General features: G+C 40.4%; 1 protein-coding gene and 1 non-coding gene across 4 annotated transcripts in view; both read left to right on the top strand.

Annotated features, from left to right (window-relative positions):
- Positions 1-21561, top strand: part of oma1 (OMA1 zinc metallopeptidase) — a 78707-nt gene that overhangs the window by 731 nt on the left and 56415 nt on the right. For 2 of the 3 annotated variants that reach the window (XM_073063093.1, XM_073063092.1), the window contains exons 2-4: positions 3527-4001; positions 11735-11963; positions 20916-21089. In XM_073063093.1, the coding sequence (XP_072919194.1) occupies positions 3529-4001; positions 11735-11963; positions 20916-21089 (876 nt within the window). In that variant the 5' untranslated portion in view covers positions 3527-3528. The remainder of the gene's footprint in view (positions 1-3526; positions 4002-11734; positions 11964-20915; positions 21090-21561) is intronic. The other variant, XM_073063094.1, reaches the window with a different exon arrangement.
- On the top strand, positions 13458-13564 carry LOC140737458 (U6 spliceosomal RNA). The gene has a single exon (XR_012101159.1). It is a non-coding gene; the product is annotated as a U6 spliceosomal RNA (small nuclear RNA).

A 21561-nucleotide genomic window follows, 5' to 3' on the forward strand; every position in this document is an offset into this window, starting at 1 on the left:
CAGGAAACTGACATGAGATATTGGAACTCACGGGACGGAAGATACTGGAGGCTTCACAAGGAAAATGGTGAAACGGGGACCCTCACACACCCAGAACATGTCCTCTTATTATTGTCATCGGGGAGGAGATACAGGAACCCGAAGACGCACACTCTACGTTTTAGGAACAGTTTCTACCCCTCGGCCATCATATTCCTGAACGGTTCCTTGACCAACCAAACTATTTGGCTCTTTTTTCGCTTTTTGTATATTTCTCTTTGTAAATTATAGTAAATTTCTATGTATTGCTCTCTACTGCTGCCCCAGAACAGCAAATTTCTCCACGTGTATCAGTGGTGATGAACCAGATTCTGATTCTGAATGCATGCAGGATCAGAGAGTTCAGGAGAGTGAATATCAATGAATTCACTATTTCTAATATTCAGTGAATATCCGAAGCAGTTACACTGCTATCTTGCTTATTCAAAATTCCTTGCTTGGCATCTGACTCACTGGGTTCTCTTCCCATGCTCCCTGTGAACTCACCTGATTCACTTTTACATGAGTTATACTAGCATTTTACTAATAATTAACATCAAAATAGTGGATTAAATGTGCAGCTGTATTAATAGGAGCAATATTGAATATTGTAGAAAATCTGTTTGTGTGGCAACACCAGCATGCCAGATGATTGAAGTTTTACTGTACTCCCAAGGAGCTGACCCAGAATTCCTCATTTGTCCCAACAACAGATTAAACCCCCATTAGCTCTAAAATAAAATGTCAGATCCATTCCTGGTGTATGACATTTCCAATTCAAGTAATGGTAATAGATGTGTCGGGATATAAAATAGTCTGAAGTTCTTAACGTTAAAAGTTCAGACCAGAGGTACCATTAAAGATATCAGGGAGGAAGATGAGGTTGACACTTAGTGCCATAGTGCCTGTTTAGAAATATTTTCAAAGGTCAAAGGTGGAACTGCTAGAAGGCGAGAGTGTTTTGAGAAGGCAATGAAACTTGCAGGTGTGAACTGTTGAGATATTTGCTAAAACAGTCTCTTAATCTTATTGTATAGTTGCAAGTGATCATTACATACGCAGGTCAACTGGTTACAGGTAATATACAGAGATAGAAACACAGAAAACCTACAGCACAATACAGGCCCTTTGGCCCACAAAGTTGTGCCAAACATGTCCCTACCTTAGAAATTACTAGGCTTACCCTTAGCCCTCTATTTTTCTAAGCTCCATGTACCTATCCAAAAGTCTCTTAAAAGACTCTGTCATATCCACCTCCACCACCGTTGCTGGCAGCCCATTCCACACACTCACCATTCTCTGGGTAAAATACTTACCCCTGACATCTCCTCTGTACCTACTCCCCAGCACCTTAAACCTGTGTCCTCTTGTGGCAACCATTTCAGCCCTGGGAAAAAGCCTCTGACTATCCACACGATCAATGCCTCTCATTTTGAACACCTCTATCAGGTCACCTCTCATCCTCCGTCACTCCAAGGAGAAAAGGCCGAGTTCACTCAACCTGTTTTCATAAGGCATGCTCCCCAATCCAGGCAACATCCTTGTAAATCTTCTTTGCACCCTTTCTATGGCTTCCACATCCTTCCTGTAGCGAGGCGAACAGAACTGAACACAATACTCCAAGTGGGGTCTAACCAGCATCCTATATAGCTACAACATTACCTCTCAGCTCCTAAATTCAATTCCCCGATTGATGAAGGCCAATACACCATACTGCTTCTTAACCAGAGAGTCAACCTGCGCAGCTGCTTTGAGTGTCCTATGGACTCGGACCCCAAGATCCCTCTGATCCTCCACACTGTCAAGAGTCTTACCATTAATACTATACTCTGCTATCATATTTGACCTACCAAAATGAGCCACTTCACACTTATCTGCCATTTCTGCCATTGAACTCCATCTGCCATTTCTCAGCCCAGTTTTGCATCCTATCAATGTCCCGCTGTAACCTCTGGCAGCCCTCAACACTATCCACAACACCTCCAACCTTTGTGTCATCAGCAAATTTACTAACCCATCCCTCCACTTCCTCATCCAGGTCATTTATAAAAATCACAAAGAGTAAGGGTCCCAGAACAGATCCCTGAGGCACACCACTGGTCACTGGCCTCCATGCAGAATATGACCCATCTACAACCACTCTTTACCTTCTGTGGGCAAGCCAGTTCTGGATCCACAAAGCAATGTCCCCTTGGATCCCATTGCCTCCTTACTTTCAATAAGCCTTGCATGAAGTACCTTATCAAATGCCTTGCTGAAATCCATATGCACTACAATGATATAGTGTGAATTCAAAGCAGTAAGTCCAAGATTTGCTTCAAAGTTTGTCCATCCTAAATTGCCTTCTATTCTTGTGAGTAATCAGTACAGGAAGTGTTTAATGCACACTGTTTTCTGAATATGAGGTAAGTGGGTATTGATGGGTATTTAGTGGGTAAGTGGGTAGTCCTGAAGCAGGTCTGAACCCGAAATGTCGACAATCCTTTTTGCTTCCCTATATGTTGATAGACCTGCTGAGTTCCTCCAGATATTTGTTTTTGCTTCAGGTTTCAGCATGTACAGTCTTTTGCATCTTCAATTGACAGTCTAGGAACATCATGAAAAGGTTAATTTTGCCTCTGCTCTGTACTCAACTAACATTTTCCTGAAGAAATCACTGAACCGTTATTATCTGCAAATCAGAAAGTTGTTCCTGTACCTCTTGCTGATTTAAAAGACATTCGAAGCTGATAATTGTGTCTTTACTGTTTAAAACAGGTGTTCCCAACCTTTTTTATGCCATGGACCAATACCATTAAGCAAGGGGTCCATGGACCCCAGGTTGGGAACCCCTGGTTGAAAAGATCTAAAATCACCTTGGGATATCTGATAGTATACATAATAGAATATCAGATGAAAGATTTGGAAATGATCTGAAGAGGCGTGTGATGTTGCTGGATTTCTTTTTGTTGGAGTTGAGGTACAAGCACATCCTTTCTCAAGATTTTATACATATTTGAGGACTTATACAAAAAGCAACGCACAACCACTCATTGAGATCTCTTTATAGATTGTTTTTATGGATTCTATTGTAAAGATTGTATCTATATCTGTAAGGCTCCAAGACTGAGCATTATTTTTGAAAAACTACTGGTATACGTTGATAAGAAGAATGGGAGGCATTGTTTCTAGAGTGCTGCTGTGGCACCCCTAGTACTTCAAAAGAAATATCTTCAGTATTAAGCTGCCTTTACATTAGTAGTATGATACTGGTTATACACTTTTGTTAATATGCCTCCAGCACCTAACAATATACTGCTTCTGAGCCCCAGGAAGGTTATATCAGATCCTTTACAGTTTTAGCTGTGAAATCTTTCAGCAGCTGTCACCTCCCATTTATTGTCTTACTTTATCATGTTTGTACACAACAGGAGGAAATCGAGATTTCATTCGCTTTGAAATTTCTTCCTGGGATCTTGATAGCTTTCAAGTATTTCTTCATGGTGTTCTTGTTTTTATCTGTCGGCAGAAATGAAGACTGGATTCTGGTTTCAGGTTGCTAGGAGGCACCTGTTGAACTGGCAAAACTACAATTATCAACAAAGCGTATCGCCACTCCCAGAGATGAAGCATCAGAGATTAACAAGTGGCCTGTGCTGTTTAGGTAGGGATTCAGATGCCTGGCAGACCTGGATTAAACCTCATGTGGTGTTAGTACTTTGTACAAGACATTACTCAGTCTTCAGAAATTTTGTACACAATGTAGGACTTCCATCTAAAAGGCCACCAGCCATCATTCCAAGCCAACCCTCCTTCAGAGATTTTTCTCACTGCACCAGATGGAGGCCTGCTTATATCTTTTCAAGAAAATGTTTTATTGCTAAAGAAACCACTGACCTACATAACGACTTCCACACGACTTCTCCGGTCTCAGCTTTGCCAATCCCTTTGATTTGGATTCTGCTGAAGCCCCTCAAGAAAGCTATGGCGATGTTTCTTGGCAGGTAAGTTGGTGGATGTGTAAGCATCTGAGGGGACAGAGTTTGTGCTGAATCTGAGCATAGTATGGTATTTTAAACACAGAAGTACATGGCAGGAGGAAGTGTTTCTCTTGACAGTATCATAATATAATGCTCCTTCGCTTTATGGAAAGGTCAGATTGGAGTTAAAAGATGAATGCTATTCTATTTTTTTCATAGTGCATTTTGTTACAATGATGTGGTTCGAGATTCTAAATACGGCCCAAAGCACAGACTACTGGCGATTATCTTTATCGGTACGACAAGTTAATTGCAGAATGTGAAACTAGGAACTCTGAGCTTTCCTGCAGTTGTCAAGAAAGCTCGAATTGCAGGGGAGAGTATGTATAAACGTGGGAGGAGTTTTGTTAAATTGGACATATCCTTTCTGGCGTACTGTTTACACTTTTAGCACCGTGTTAGGTGAGGTCAAGATAGCTTTGGATAGTACAGAGGAAAATAAAATAATTATTAGAAATCTGATAAGTAAGATGTAAGGTAGACATACTTTCTTTGGAAAAGAGATTTTAACTTCATTTCCAGGATGTTTTCGAATGGTGATTAATTTCAAATTGACTTGGGATATCACATTCAAACCACAATGGAAATGTGAGTGGACAGTTTGGAAATGGTGGATAATAAATTTCAGAAATCCTTCCAAAATACGTACATGAAGAAACAGTTGGTTGTATTTTAAGAGGTAGAATATTTGTAGAAGGAATAAAGACATAGACTATTTTCTAAACAGGGAGAGAATTCACAAATCAGGTGCAACGGAATTTCAGACACCTCATGCAGAGTTCCTTAAAGGTTAACTTGGAGGCTAAGATTCAAGACTCATTTATGATCAAAAATTGTATAAATTATACAAACTTGAGATTTGCTTGCTGTTCTCGCACTCTGGTTCCCATCCCCCTGCATTTCTAGTTTAACCCCCACTGTGCAGCATTAACAAACCTTCCTGCTAGGTTATTAGATCCCATCCAATAATCCAAAAACCTAATGCCCTGTTGTGACATGCCTTCTGTTCTACACCAACTCCTTAGCCATGCATTAAACTGTATAATCTTCCTAGTCCTGGCCTCACTAGCACATGGCATGTTTAGTAATCCTGAGATCACAACCCTGGAGGTCCTGCTCTTTAACTTAGCACTTAACTCCCTGAATTCTCTATGCAGAACCTCGTCACTCACCCTACCCATGTCACTGGTACCTACATGGACCATGAATTCCAGCTGTACGCCCTCCCACTTAATAATACTGAAGACTTGAGTTGAGATACCCTGGACCCTGGTACCCAGGAGGCAACATACCATTCAGAAATCTTGTTCTCATCCACAGAACCTTCTGTCTGTTTCCCTAACTAAGGAATCCCTGATCACCACAGTGTGCTTCTTCTCCCCCCTTCCCTTCTGAGTCATAGAGCCAGACTAAGTGCCAGAGACTGTGACTTTCCTCCATAAGGTCATCCTCCCCAATAGTATCCAAAGTGACATACCTGTTGTTGAGAGGGATGGCCACGGAGGCTCCTTAACCCCTTTCCCCTTCCTGACTTTCACCTAGTTGTCTGCATCCTGCACCCTGAGTGTAACTACCTCTCTATATGTCCTCTCTATCATCCCCTCAGCCTTCCAAATGATCTGGAATTCATCTAGTTCCAGCTCCACATCCGTAATGCAGTAGTCAAGGGGGATTTCAATATGCAAGTACAAAGTAGATAAGAAAGGCACGTTGGTGCTGGATTCCAAGGGGGGAGTTTCTAGAGTGCCTACAAGATGGCATTTTAGAGCAGCTTGTGGTTGAGCCCATGAGAAAATCAGCTATTCTGGATTGAATGTTGTGCATGAACCATAACTGATTAAAGAGCTTAAGGTAAAATAACCCTTAGGGGAAATATGATTGAGTTCCCCCTGAAATTTGAGGAGAAGCTGAACTCAGATGTATCCATATAACAGTGGAGTAATGACAGAGGCATGAGAGAGGAATTGGCTAGAATTGATTGGAAAAGTACATTGGCAGCGTTAACAGCAGAGCAGCAATGGCTAGAATTTCTGGAAGCAATTCAGAAGGCACAGTATAAATACATCTAAAGAAGAAGTACTCTCAAGGAAAGGTGACACAACCATGGCTAACAGGAGAAGTCAAAGCTGACATAAAAGCCAAAGAGAGGGCATATAATAGAGCAAAAATTAGTGGGAAGTTAGAGGACTGGGAAGTTTTTTTAAAAAACCAACTGAAGGCTACTAAAAAAGTCATTAAGAAAGTAAAGATGGAATATGAAAGTAAGCTAGCTAACAATATTAAAGAGAATACCAGAAGTTTCTTCAGATACATAAAGTGTAAAAGAGGCGAATGGATATTGGACCACTCGAAAACAAAACTGGCAAGGTAGTAATGGGGGACAAGGAAATGACGGATGAATTGAATCAATATTTGGCATCAGGCTTCACTGTGGAAGACACTATCAGTATAGTGCAGGTTCCAGGTGTTAGGAGTCACAAAGTATGTGAAGTTACCTTTACTAGAGAGAAGGTTCTTGGGAAACTAAAAAGTCTGAAGGTAGATAGGTCACCTGGACTGGATGGTATATACACAGAGTTCTGAAGGAGGTGGCTAAAGGGATTGTGGAGACATTAGTATTGAACCTTCAAGAATCACTAGATTCTGCAATAGTTCCAGCAACTGAAAAATTGCAAATGTCACTCCATTCTTCAAGAAGGGAGAGAGACAGAAGAAAGGAAACTATAGGCCAGTTAGTCATTGTTATTCATTGTCGGGAAGATGTTGGAATTGATTATTATCGATGAGGTCCAAGGGTATTTGGAGGTACATGATAAAATAGGCCATAGACAGTGAGGGAAAATCTTGCCTGACAAATCTGCTAAAACTTCTTGAAGACATATCAAGCAGGATAGGTAAAGGAGAAGCAGTTGATGTTGTGTTCTTGGATTTTCAGACGGCCTTTGACAAGGTGACACACATGAGGCTACTTAACAAATTACGAGCCCGTGGTATTATAGGAAAGATACTAGCATGTGGCTGATTGGCAGGAGGCAAAGAGTGGGAATAAAAGGAGCCATTTCTCTTTGGCTGCTATTGACTAGTGGTGTTTCACAGTGATCTGTGTTTGGACCAATTCTTTTTGCGTTATATGTCAATGATTTGGATAATGGAATTGATGGTTTATTGCAAAGTTTGAAAATGATATGAAGATAGGTAGAGGTGCAGACAGTTTTGAGGAAGTAGAGAGGCTACAGAGGGACTTACACAGATTAGGAGAATAGGCAAAGAAGTGGCAGATGAAATACAGTGTTGGGAATTATATGGCAATGCACTTAGGTAGAAGAAATGAAAGGGTATACTATTTTCTAAATGGAGAGAAAATACAAAAAACTGAGGTGCAAAGGGACTTAGGCATCCTTGTGCAGGATTTCCCAAGTTAATTTGCAGGTTGATTCTGTGATGAGGAAGTCAAATGCAATGTTAGCATTCGTTTCAAGAGGATTAGCACGTAAAAGCAAATACGTAATATTGAGACTTTGTAAAGCACTTGTGAGGCCTCACTTGGAGTTTTGCAAGCAGTTTTGGGTCTTTTATCTTAGAAAGGATATGCTGAAACTGGAGAGGGTTCAAAGGAGGTAACAATGATTCCAGGATTGAATGGCTTGTCGTATGAAGTGTGCCTGATGACTGTGGGGCTGTATTCACTGGAATTCAGAAGAATGAGGGATGACCTCATTGAAACCTATTGAGTAGTGAAAGCCCTTGATAGAGTTGATGTGGAGAGGATGTTTCCTATGGTGGGGGAGTCGAAGACCAGAGGACACAGCCTCAGAATAGAGGGGCGTCTATTTAGAACCAAGATGAGGAGGAATTTCTTTAGCCAGAGGGTGGTGAATCTGTGGAATTCTTTGCCACAGGCAGCTGTGGAGGGTAAACCTTTATGTATATTTAAGGCAGAGGTTGATAGATTCTTGATTGGTCAGGCCATGAAGGGATACGGGGAGAAGGCAGGAGATTAAGGCTAAGAGGAAAGTTGGATTACCCATGATAAAATGGTGGAGCAGACTTGCTGGACCAAATAGCCTAATTCTGCTCCTTTGTCTTCTGGTCTATCGTCTTATTTTTAGAAAAGGAACGACTGAGGAAGGAGGTGAGAAAGTGGTGAATGAAATTGAACTTGGGAAAAAAGCCCTGCTTGTTAGGACTTCATTATTCTTAAAATCCCACACTTACTAGATAGCACCTGAAATCATGTGGTTTTCAATGCATTATATGTAGTTTTAATTTTAAAGAATTTCTTAAGTGAATATGTGTAGCTGTTGGAAACACAAATAATCGATTGTGAGAAAATTTCATGAGTTGTTCAAGTTTTTCCTGCTATTTCACTGGTAGTTCAATGAGTAGCAATATTGCACGTAACAAATAATTGAACTAAATAATAAATAACTGCAGCAAATAGCCAAAAAGTCAGACATCGGCTGTAGAAGGAGAAACAGTTAATGTTTCAATTATCAATTCTGATGGGTGTCTGCAACCTGAAACGTTAACTTAGTTTGTCTCTCCTCAGATACCTCCTGACTTGCTGAATATTTCCAGCAATTCCTATTTTTATTACAGGTTGACAGAATCTGCACCTATTCTTGTTTTCCCCATTTTTCAAATAACTGAATTTCATCAAGAAGCAAAAGGAAGTGTATGTGCTGAGGAGGATCGAATCAAACAGGACCCTTAGGAATATAAAGAAGCCAGACCAGACCTCAGGAAGGGAATGGGAGAGCCAGAAGAAGCCCTTGGCAAGCAGAATTAAAGGAACTCCCAAGGCATTGAATGCAATCATGAAGAGCAAGAGGATAATTTGGGAGAGGGTAGGACCACTCAAGGATAAGGATGGAAATGTGCTTGGGAGTGGAGGATGTGGGCGATGTACTAAATGAGTACTTTGCATCAGTAGTCACCAAGGAGAAGGACATAGAAGATAGTGATAATCAATGTGGAGCATATGAATATGCTTTGGTGTTTTGCAATAAAGAAAGATGATGTATTGAATCTAAGAACATTAGGTGGGTAAGCCCCCAAGGCTGGATAGGGGTATAAACCATATTACAGAAAGAGGCAATAGATGAGATTGTCAGCCTTGACCAATATTTTTGCAGTCTCTCTAGCTCCAGGCTGGTCCCGAAGGACTGGTGAATAACTAATGTTGCTCTTTTGCTCAAAAGTGGAAATAGGATCAGAGTGAGCCTCATTTCAATGGTAGGAAAGCTGTTGGGGAGGATTTTTATGGATAGAATTTATGAGCATTTGTAAATGCATAGCTTTACATGAGGCAGGTAATGCCTTAAAAATTTGATTGAGCTTTTTGAGGAGGTGATAGATGAGAATAGAGCAGTAATTTTTGTAAGGCTTTTAACAATGTCCCTTACAGTAGGCTCATCCAGAAGATTAAGGTGCATGGGATCCACAGTGACTTGGCCATTTGTACTGAGAATTGGCTTGTTCATAGAGGATAGAGGGTAGTGGTTGATAGGGCACTCTAGCTGGGGGTCTGTGACTAGTATCAGATATTTGTATTGGGACCTCTGTTGTTTGTGAAATGTATAAATCATATAAATGAAAACATAGATGGGTGGGTTAGTAAGTTTGCAGACGATACAAAAATTGTTGGCATTATGGATCATGTAACAGATTACCAAAGGATACATCGAGTTATGGATCAGTTGCAGATGTTGTCAGAGAAATGCAGATGGAGTTTAATCTGAGCAGTTGTGGGATGTTGCAGTTCGGGAGTAAAGGGAAAGTGCACAGTGAATGCAGGACCCTTCACAGCATTAGAGTACAGTGGGATCTTGGTTCACGTCCCTAGCTCTCTGAAAGTCATTACACGTTGTAAGGATGGTAAAGAAGATGCATGGTATACTTTACTTTATTAGGCGAGGCATTGTTCTAGAATCAAGAAGTTACAGCTTAATAATTGCCTGATTAGGCTGTGTTTGGAATATTGCATTCAGCGCTACTGCCTCATTATGGGAAGGAGATAGAGGCTATGGAGAGGGTTCAGAAGAAGTCTACGAGGATGTTTCCTGGATTAGAGGCATGTGCTTTATGGAGAGTGTGGATAAACCAGTTTTGTTGCTTCTGGAGATACAAAGGCTTAGAGACCTGATAGAAGATTATTAAATTATGAGAGACATAGATAAAGTCAACAGGTGTACTATGTTCTGAAAACCCCTGAGCTACATGACGTCCTGCTCATGTTTTCTCTCTAGTTTCATAGGAATGATAAAATTAGAAGTAAAATATTTCTATGGTTGTGTCTGATCATTTCGGCGTGAATAGGGTGATTTTCAGTATGCATCATGATCTAGCAGAAACAATGTCTTGTCAAACAACAGTAAGCCTCTCAGCCCCAAGCCTATTCCTTCTTGCTATCCATAACATTCAGATTTTCTGTGAAGGGAGATGCAAGGCATTCATTTACAATTTTACTTATTTTTCACCTCTCCATGCTATGTAATTTTAGTCTACATTCAGCCATTTGCCCTTTTGTGATCTTTGCTTCTGTTATTTATTCAGAAATCATCCTGGAGTTTGCTATGACTCTGTCTGCAATTTTTTTTTAATGCAATTAAAACTTAAAATGCTGAAAATACTTGGAAGGTCAGAAAGCGTCTTTTTCACAGGAAACAGTTAACATGTCGATTGATAGTCACAAGATCCCTACAGTACGTGAAGGTGATGAATGTGGAGAGAGTTGAGTAGAAGCTGAAGAGTGGTGATACATCTATCCCCACTGTCAGTGGTGTCTGCATGTGGTGCTGCCTGAAGAAAGCAACATCTATTATCTAAGATGCCCACAATCCAGGCCATGGCATCTTCTTGCAGTGATGCTGCAACAAACAAGTTTTCATTGCACAACAGCCGACAAAAACAGTGCTGGACTACAAAGTATGAAACACAATAGTTGCTGACACCTGAAAAAAAAAACTGCATATAACTAGCAGGTTTTGGCAGCATCTATTGAGAGAGGGATACAGTTAAGATTACAGGTTGATAATCTTTCATGAGAATTATTTATGTACATCTTCCTTTGCCTTCCAAAGTGACTTTTTTTATTTCACTCCTGTATTTTGTGGAGACATTCCTAGAGTTTGAGCTTTTGACCATTGGTATGAGCTTCTCTGAGATGATGGGACTGTCCTGATGGAGGCATGAGAGAAAACTGAATATTGGAAAAAATCTGCTTTGTTGTATAATTTTGGAGGTTTCATGTCAGTAATTCAGATGGAATTTTGTGGATATAAGCATGCAAAAAACCTTTTAATTCCTTTGAGGTGTTTTACTTTATTGCTGGTATATATTTGAATTAATGACTCTTGATTTGCTTTAGTTTTCATCACTATTTTGCTCTAAAGTTAGCCTTAGACTTTAAGTTATTACATAATTGCCAGATCATTCACTTCAGATGGGTAGTTTAAACTGCCAGCTTCCAATTTTTATTAAATTTTACACACGAGTAGGGCTGTGATAAGTCTTTATGTGAAAAAGTTTGAGTCCAAAAGTAAAACTGCCAACATGAAACTAATGCACATGGAAGTCTGTCGGCTGGACTGCAATTGGGAATGACTATAGAAGTCTAGGTAAGGAATTTCAAAACTCGATGCAATGAATCCCCTCTGATCCACAGTCGTAATGTAATTGCTTTGTGTTTTTCTCAGGAGTATTCGGAAATGGTGGAATGATCTTCCAAGTGAAGACCAGGAGCTGCTCAAGGAGAGGGTGAAAAAGAATAAGTGGAGAATTTTGTTTGGTCTGTGTGGCCTGTCAGGTGTGATTGGATTGTATTTCATGACCCACCTGGACAAGAGTCCAATTACAGGCCGCCGCCGCCTACTCGTGTTCAGCAAACGACAATTCCTGAAGCTGGCGGAATTTGAGTATCAGTCGGTAAGCTTGCCTCCTATGTTTAACCAAGACCCTGTGGCCAATGATGTGGAGTTGCTTCCTGGTGACCCATTTTGGAACATTGTCAAATCAAAGAATATATTTTGTTATTTTGTTCAATTTTTAATGTCAGTTTTTATGATCCAAGAACATCGCTTTCAAAAAGTATATTGAAATTGGTACTGAGTTGTGCATTCCATTTGAAGTATTCTCTGTGTTTGCTGGCGACTGTGACACACATTTGTATCACTTCCTTGTGCTTTCAGTAGATGGAGCTCTTTCTAGATTCCTATCATGCATCTGGTTGTGACTGGAAATTCAAGTTTCCTGCCACGAATGGTGTGCCATGCCACCTGACCTCTCCTCCATTGTGATGTCAGTTTTATTCAGGCAGCCCCCACCGCCACTCTTGTGGCCCCCACTGTAATTTCTCCTTTTATATTATGCTCCAACATATTTATTCCCTCATTGTTGCTTGGGGCCATTTTATGTAAGTGCTCCCGGATTTCAAACCCATCTGTTCAATCTCCTTTTTGCATTTTATTAATAACGTCAAAAGAAAATTCTTGCCTCTTTTAAAAGTTGACATCTTTGATGCCTGTGATCATCTCAGTTATAGTCTTCTGTACACTGGTTTGATTTCTTTCAGTGAAATTGCACTCAAAATGTGATACTATTTTTAACAATTAATGTCATTAGTTCCCACTTAATGGTTCTTCATACTTTAAGTATCAAACTTGTTTCTGCACCTATTTTCTAGAAGTACATTTGGGCAGTTTATCGGTCTCACAATGGGCTAACTTCTACTGCCGGTGCGTGGTCTGCTGTTTAAATTTTCTGCTCCCATGACCTAATGCTTGGCAAGTTCCATGTGGTGCAGAATTGAGTGGCAGCTGAGTCTTGAACGATGTGATGGAATGAATTGGGCAGAGTTGAACAAGCCTGATGAGTGAAACTTCTGAGAAGGTCTTGGATTGGTTGCAAAGTTCTGCTTCATTCTTTACCAACCATCAACCATCTTAGGGTTTCCAATTATTTCTGAATCTTCAAAACATAAAAGCAGCAAGAAAGAATGTAATAAATTGGAATTATTAAGCATTTCATTTTGGTTCAAAAATCAAAAATAACAAAAAATTTTAAAATATAAATAATTTGTGGCTAGTTTAATAAAATGGCAGTAACTAATCATTGGGTTGTACATCCTGTACCAGACAATGACCAGCTCAGCCACTGCACCCCACTGTCCACCAGTAAATCAGTGAATTGGACTTGCAGCGTTCCACATTTATAATGTCCAACAGGGTTTTGCGATCACACAAAAACCACCTAGATGATCACTTGCTGTTAGACTGCACACCGCCTTCGTGCACTGACTTCTCTGACTCCTCTCTGGCGCAGGCAGCAGTACGATCCACACCGAATCCAGCTCCGTCAGTTTCACTGCCGATGAACAACTCTGTGTTGGGGTAACCGGCAGTACTTTAAGTTCTTAATGTCGTGCTCGCTTCGGCAGCACATATACTAAAATTGGAACGATACAGAGAAGATTAGCATGGCCCCTGCGCAAGGATGACACGCAAATTCGTGAAGCGTTCCATATTTAAAAAAAAAGTTCTTAATGTCCAGCAAGGTCTTGTGATCATAAAAATACATTTAAAAAAAGGGCAATAACAACTTTGTTTGACCCCGTAGATCGAACACATTGCTATCTTACTAGAATCTCATCAAGTACCAAGTTCAGAATCTATATACTGATTCCAAGATCATCAAATGACTTTTATTCTTTTCCAACTTCAAACAACTCTGTAGTACCTGGCTTGCTTTTTTTAATTAACCTGTATTTTTTATGGTGAGCATTAATTTTATGCTGTTTCATAGTCCTGAGAAGATTACTTTCTGCAATACAAGCATAATCCAAGGTAGAAATTCCTTTGCACAGCTTTGCAAAATTAAGACTGTTGTTGAAAAGGGCTGAACCACCGACAGCATCTTTGAGCTCATTTCTGTGCCTGTCAGGAAGTTTGCTTCTTTTCTCGGTGGGATTTTTTTGTTGCATAAAAACCCCAGGTACCTTCCACAGCAGTGTAATAATGTGCATTATTGGTGACCTGTGTGATTTTCAACCTCACAGAACAACTACATTTAGCTAACCAGCTTTCACTTGAATATGAGCTTTCAAAGTGCTATCACAAAATCTGTGTCCTTTGCCCCCGCTGAGACCTGTAACCTTCCCTTGGCATCAAATATAACTTAGTACATGGACCTTGACTGACCATAGAGATTAACGTCACAGACATTGTTCTGCTTTGTTGCTTCAAGATCATTTCCTGACAGCTGATGCTGATTTACTCCACATTCAGAAGGAGCTCACTGCCATATCAGGGGGATTACCCCAACTTCACACGCGAGGAGCGGAGATTTCATCCACTTTTCTCAAGGTCACAGAAACGGGCGGATTCCCCTGATGCATAGTCTTTTGGAGATGGAACTGATCCTTGGGAACTAACAGTCTCCTGCAAACCTCCGGCCTGTAGTCCTGGAGGGATTCTCGTCTCCCTTGTACAGAAAGAATCTGCCTCTTCTGTTTTTATTTGTCTCTAGGTCCCTCTGATCCCTGGAAGCACTTTCCCACTTCCATCCTTGAAGAATCCATAGTTAGAGAGCAGCATTCCACTGCAATAGAATATTACGCCTATTTGAAAACTGGCCGTAGAGATTGCACCTGAGAGGGTAAATGCCAGAGCTGCAAGAGCTAGCTTTGGATCCATTGAAACTGACAATGTTCAGTCTGATTTCCCTCACTATTCAAAATGCCTGCCTCATCTACCCCCTTTGAGCTCCACCAGATGTTTAGTATACTGTCTACACTTTACATAATTGATCCATCAACTGTTTCAGTACTTTGTCATTCCTTTTATGTTGGACCTATGTGAAAACTTAATTATTGTCATTCATTTCGAGTTGCGTACATTTCAATGCAAGGGGTATTGTAGGAGCTTATGACATGGACCTGCACGTAGAATTATGACATTGTAGTCATTAGTGAGACTTGGTTGCAGGAGGGGCAGGACTGGCAGCTCAGTGTTCCAGGGCTTCATTGTTTTAGACATGATAGAGAGGGAGGCGTCAAAGGGGAAGGGGTGGCAATACTAGTTAGGGAAAATGTCACAGAGGTGCTCTGACAGGACAGATTAGAGAGCTCAGTTTTTGAGACTGTATGTGTGGAGTTGAGGAGTAAGAAATGAATGACCACATTAGCTGGATTATAGTATAGACAACCCAAAAGTCAGTGGGATTTAGAGGAGCAAATTTGTAGAGAGACACAGACTATTGCATGAAATATAATGCTATCATATTTAGTGGTTTTAACTTTCCTCATGTTGACTGGGATTCCCATACTGTCGGAGGGCTAGATGGGGTAGAGATTGAGGAAAGTGCCTCTAATAGAAGCCCCGGCCAGAGGGAACGCAATACCAGGTCTGCTATTACAGAATGAGACTGGGTAAGTGACAGAAGATTGTGGAGAGGAACACTTGTATCTAGTGATCATAGTTTCTGTACACAATGGATTCTGGTTAATTGGGCCTTCGATTAATTATCCGTTTGGGCTGATGGATGCTGATTCAAAAGCAGTGATATTTGATCATTTTGCTTTCTGTTTTGACTTTGAAAAGTTTCAGACCCTAGGCAAGATGCCACGAACAGATTTGACGCTAGGCGGAAAAATTAACCTGTCGTCTGTTCTGATTTTGTTTATTTACGGGCAATGAACAAAAATGCTGCAATGTATACTAGCTGAATTCTTCGATCGATAAATATGAACTAATACACACCTTTTTAACCATCTCCATGAAACTTCGGCTAATTAAGGCAGCTGCTTAATTGAGCCAAAATGTGCTGGTCCTGATGTGTCCCAATTAACCAGAATCCATTGTAATCATGGAGAAGGATAGGTCTGGTCCTTGCATTGAAATTTTAACTTGGAGAAAAGACAATTTTGATGGCATCCGAAGGGATCTGTCGAATGTGGATTGGGGCAGGTTCTTTTCTGGCAAAGATGCATTTGGTAAGGGGGAGGCCTTCATAAGTGAAATTTTGAGAGTACAGAGTTTGCGTGTTCCAAAGATAGCAGGTTTAGGAAACTTTGTTTTTTGTTGGATATTGAGGCTTGGTTAAGAAGAAGAAGGCACATAACAGGTGTAGGAGTATAAGAAATGAAATAGAACACTTAAGAAAATCAGGAGAGCTAAAAGAAGGCATGAGGTTGCTCTAGCAGACAAGATGAAGGAGAATCCCAAGAGATTCTACAGATATTAAGAGCAAAAGGGCAGAATTGTCCTCTTGAAGATGAAGTGGTCATCTATACATGGAGCTATAAGAGATGGAGGAGATGGATTTTTTGCATCTGTATTTACCCAGTAGCTGGATGCAGAGTCCATTGATGTGAGGCAAAGCAGCAGTGTGGTCATGGACTGTATACAGATTTCAGAGGAGGTGGTATTTGCTGTCTTGAGGCAAATTGGGGGGATAAATTCCCATAACCTGACATGTGTTCCCATGGACCTTTTGAGAGGCTTGTGGGAAAATTTCAGGGATGCTGGCAGAGATATTTAAAATATCCTGAGCAACAGGTGAGGTGCCAGACGACTGGACAATCATTAATTTTGTTCGATTGTTTAAGAAAGTCTCTAAAAATAAGCTCTAAATGACAGCAGCACACACAAAATGCTGGTGGAACGCAGCAGGCCAGGCAGCATCTATAGGAAGAAGTACTGTCGATGTTTCAAGCCAACACCCTTCGTCAGGATTGGTCTCGGCCCGAAACATCGACAGTGCTTCCTCCTATAGATGCTGCCTGACCTGCTGTGTTCCACCAGCATTTTGTGTGTTGTTTGAATTTCCAGCATCTGCAGAGTTCCTTGTGTTTGCGTCTCTAAATGACAGTGAGCCTGACATCAGCTTTGGGCAAGTAATTGGAAAGTATTCTAAGGGACCAGATATATAAATATTTGGATCGACAGGGGCTGATTAAGGATAGTCAGCATGGCTTTGTATGTGGTAGGTCATATATAACCAATGTTGTATACCTTTTCAAGGAAGTTAACAGGAAAATTTATGAAGGCAAGGCAGTAGATAATGTCTACATGGACTTCAGCTAGGCCTTTGACAAGGTCTCACATAAGAGGTTGTTCAAGAGGGTTCAGCCGCTTGGCACTCAGGATATGGTAGTAAATTGGATTAGACATTGGCTTCACGGGAGAGTGCACATAACAAATGATCTCACCTGATCCCTCAAAGCCCACCTCTTTTGTCAAGACAGTGCAGCAGCGTCTCTACTTCTTGAGGAGAGTGAGGCTTCTCCCTTCCTCATTCTAACCAATTTTTACAGGAGCACCATTGAGAGTGTCCTCACCAGCTGCATCACCGTTTGGTATAGGAATTGCAAAGCGTCGGACTGCAAGTCCCTGCAAAGGATTGCGAGAACTGCTGAGAGGATCTTTGGGGTTTCTCTTGCACCCATCAGAGATATTTGTTCGGAGCACTGCGTGTGCTTGGCCCTTAGCATTGACCCCTCCCATCTGTCCAGCAATCTCTTTGACCCCCTGCCATCAGGTAGGAGGTACCACAGTTTTAGGACAAGAACTGTTAGGATGGAAAGCAGATTCTTCCCCCAGGGTGTAAGGCTACTGAACTTACTGCCACCACTTGGGTCTCATCGCGTGTGAAGCGCCTGTATTGTTACACAGTTTAGTTTTTAATTTGTGTCATAAGTGCACATTATTATTTGTTAATTTATTTGGGGTAATATTACTATGAGTTGCGTGTGTGAGTTATATGTACTGTGTTGAGCACCCTGATTCCGGAGAATGTTGTTTCGTTTGGCGGTACAAATGTATATGGTTGAATGACAATACGCTGAACTTGAACTTGAAATACAAGAAACAAGAATAGAGTCTAACGTCTGAGAAAGGATTTATCGGTGTTCTTAAATTGGAGAATTCCTTAAAGTCCATATCAATTCAGGGTGCAGCAGCTATTTTCATAATAATTTGAAAGTTTAAAGCAACAAATATACCTGCAATATTTGAAAATGGCAGTGATTAATCCTTGCTTTTGTTACATTCCCCAGTAACCGGGTGACTTACCAGCAAAGATAGAGAGGTCCGCTGAAGCCTGATGATACTATTTTCAAACGTTTTATTTATAAAGGGGCACAAACGTATGGTTAATACAAAACATTCAGATCATATACATCGTCAAAACTCAATCTAAAGCACAGGTATAGTAATAATCAATCAAAAATAAGTTCTATCATTGTCTAGGGGATACTGAGTCCAATGGAACATAAGAGTCACTCAAAGTCTGCAGGCTTCCCCGTTTCGGGAACCGCTGGCATTTCACGTGTTGGAGAGAGAGAAAAGGAACACTTGCCCATCGTCCTTGCGAAGCAAATCCCTACTGTTAGTTAAAGCGGTTTTTCCTTTTGGGTCCAGCCACAGACTCCCGATCCAGAATCTAACGCACGTGGCTTCCTTCAGAATAGCTTCCCGCTCCGACGGGAAGCACTATCGTGTCTTCTTCGTGTGTCTCCTTGGTGCGTCTGAGGCCCCACCTCGGCAGCCCACCTTTTATCTGGACTGGCAGGGTTGTAGATGCCAATCAGGGTGGGAGCGAGGCAATCTTTCCCCCATCACCCATCTCACATTGCCCTGAGGGTTTGCACGTAGTCCAGTTCCTTATTCCACAAAGGTGTCTCCCAAGACAATGGCTATGTCCAAGGCTTTTGTCTGGCTGAGCGGCCAGCCCACATTCCAAACCGTAAGGCTCTCTCTCTCTTGCGATTCTCACAAAGGAGGGGGCTGAGGTCATGACACTTTGGAAAAATGTGTATACATTTCAAGTGCATTTTAAATGGATCTTCATTCTCTGACTGAGAAGCCTTAAATTTCCCTTTCTTTGTCGTAGGCCGTTGTTTAAATAAAAAAAAGTCTTTCCCATGTTCTAAGGGTGAAATCACTCTACAAAGCACTTACGATTATATGTTATATACCAGAAGTAACTTGCTGCATAATGGAGTGATGACCCCAAACTCAAAAATAACAGCTTGTCTGACTGTCAAGTTGTGAGTGCAATATGAATGCATTAAGCTTTGTACAAAGCACAAGTAAAGTTTCACACAATTTTCTTTCAAGTTACATTATATAGGAAGTGAAAGGAAATTTATCACAAATGGTGTGATAACAACAAAACTTTAGTAGCTATGGAATTTCTTTAAACCATCCAAAGTTTTGAAAGTTTTCTTCACTAAACCAAAAGCACAAATACCCAGGACATTTCAACATTTATGCCTGGTCTACTACCCAGAAAGGACATGGCTGATCCTGACCACATTTCCCTGCAGTACAGGAAGTGCTTTCCTTCATTTCAAAACTCTTTCAATCGATATCTCAAAATATACTTAGCAACTGAGCCTCCATAGCCTACTTGAGTAAAGAATTCCTGATTTTACTGTCAGTGAAGAAATTTCTCCATGTCTCTGCCCTGAGTGGCCTTACCCTTATTTTGAGGCTGTAGCCCATGGTTTCAGATTTCCCAGCCTGGGGAAACATGATCCCTGCATTTAAACAGTTAAACCCTATGAGAGATTTGTATGTTTCTCTGAGATCACCTCCCATTGTTCTGAACACAAGAGACCAAAGGCCAAGTCTGCTTAATGTTTCTTCATATGACAGATCTGCCATCACTTACATTGGATTACCTCTCCCGTGTGTATTCTTCTTTGGGTAGAGAGACTAGGATTGTACACATTACTGCAGATGTGCTCTCACCAGGGTTGTATATAATTGCAGTCAGACTTTATTTTGTGTTGAAGACCTCTTGTAATAAATACCTACATACCACTTTCCTCCTAATTGCTTGCTGATTCTGCACATTAACTTTCAAAGATCTGTCTACAAGGACATTCAGGATCCTCGACACACCAACACCTTTCAATCTCTTGAATTTTAAAAAATGCTGTGTTGCAGTTGAAGTAGGAAAGATTGCAAAGGTGTGAAACAGTAAGTGGTTGATTTTAAAATGAGAGGAATTAAGTAGTAATAATCAAACTAAGTGATGACTGTGTTCTTTGCAAACGATTCTTATTGAAAATTATCTTCACAAATTATACCTACCTTCTGTAATTGATACATTGAGGAAAATATGCATTGATCTTGAATCATCTGCTTTGCATATTTGCGAAACAGTGTATAAATTGAACCCAGTGTCATCTGCAGTATTACTTCAATATTTCATTCAAAACATATTAAATAATGCAGTGGGCATTATTACAATGACATCTTTTTGTTACATGGATTAGTGATGCTGCTAAGTCCAGATAGACTGAACAGATGTAAGGGAAGTCTAGTATCGCACACTGAAGTGCTATCGCAGACGGCTTTTTATACGATAAGAAGTGTTACTTCTTTGCAATTCTGTAAGTAGGAGATTGAAGAAGAGAAGATAAGCATTAGTGTACAGACAGATAATGAGGTTTTCAAAGCAGAGAGGGTGTCTTAGTGAAGGATGGAAAGCCTGTGAACAAATGCTCAATGATCCAAAGAGTGTATGGGCCCACTGCATGGATGACATTGTCTAGTTTAGACATCAAGGAAATCCACAAAATTGGGTTCCAATGGAGCGAGTGAGAGAGTTGAGTTCTGGGATTGTATTAACTGTGCCGTTGGTGAAAGCTGTCAAAGGAAAAGTCCCTTCTAGCCTGCTTCACATCTTCAGGTATCTGGCTTATGGTGGTAGTGTTACAGCTCACGGCTGGGTGATCAAACAGGCTTGAGGATGGCAAAACAAAACACTCAGCAAATCCTTCTGATTATCTCTTGATCTTCTTTGAAGTGAATTGTTAAATGCATGAGGACACTGGAATGCTATTTATGATTAGTGCCTCTTTTTCCACAGGTGCTGGAAAACTACAAGGATAAATTTTTGCCTAATGATGATCCAATCTATAAGACCATTCAGTTTGTTTTCAACCAGTTAATTGAGAAAAACAAAGATATACCAGGTGTTTCTGAGACCAAGTGGATTATTAACGTTGTGGACGATCCAGAGATAAATGCCTTTGTCTTGCCTGTAAGAAACAATTTCTGATAAATTTCAAACTTAATATATAGAATTGTTAATGTAGTATGTATGCCTATTCTAAAGACCATATAATCAAAATTATGGTAACTAATTTTCTTATGAATTCTGCTTTACAGGGGTAAAATAATTTCTCTGCTATACCCTTTTGTAACCTACATGTTAGTTTTATCCTACAGTTAAGATATAATATTTAATCAGTGAAAAGTTTTCATTTCACATTTAATTTGATTCAGAATCACCACAATTCTATATTTGATGCTGTATTCTGCACAAACAATGCAAAACCATGTAGCATTTATAAAAGCTTTACCTAAATGTCAGGATAAATTTAAAAATTAACAGCTGAGTTGTGGGATAGGGCAGACAAAATAGTGGATGAATAATATTGTTTTTATTATTTATACTAATTTGCACAAGTTATTCAAGAATTATTTTCATATTATATAAACATGGAAACCTT

The sequence above is a fragment of the Hemitrygon akajei genome, chromosome 12, assembly GCF_048418815.1.
Source record: "Hemitrygon akajei chromosome 12, sHemAka1.3, whole genome shotgun sequence".
Taxonomy (NCBI): Eukaryota; Metazoa; Chordata; class Chondrichthyes; order Myliobatiformes; family Dasyatidae; genus Hemitrygon; species Hemitrygon akajei.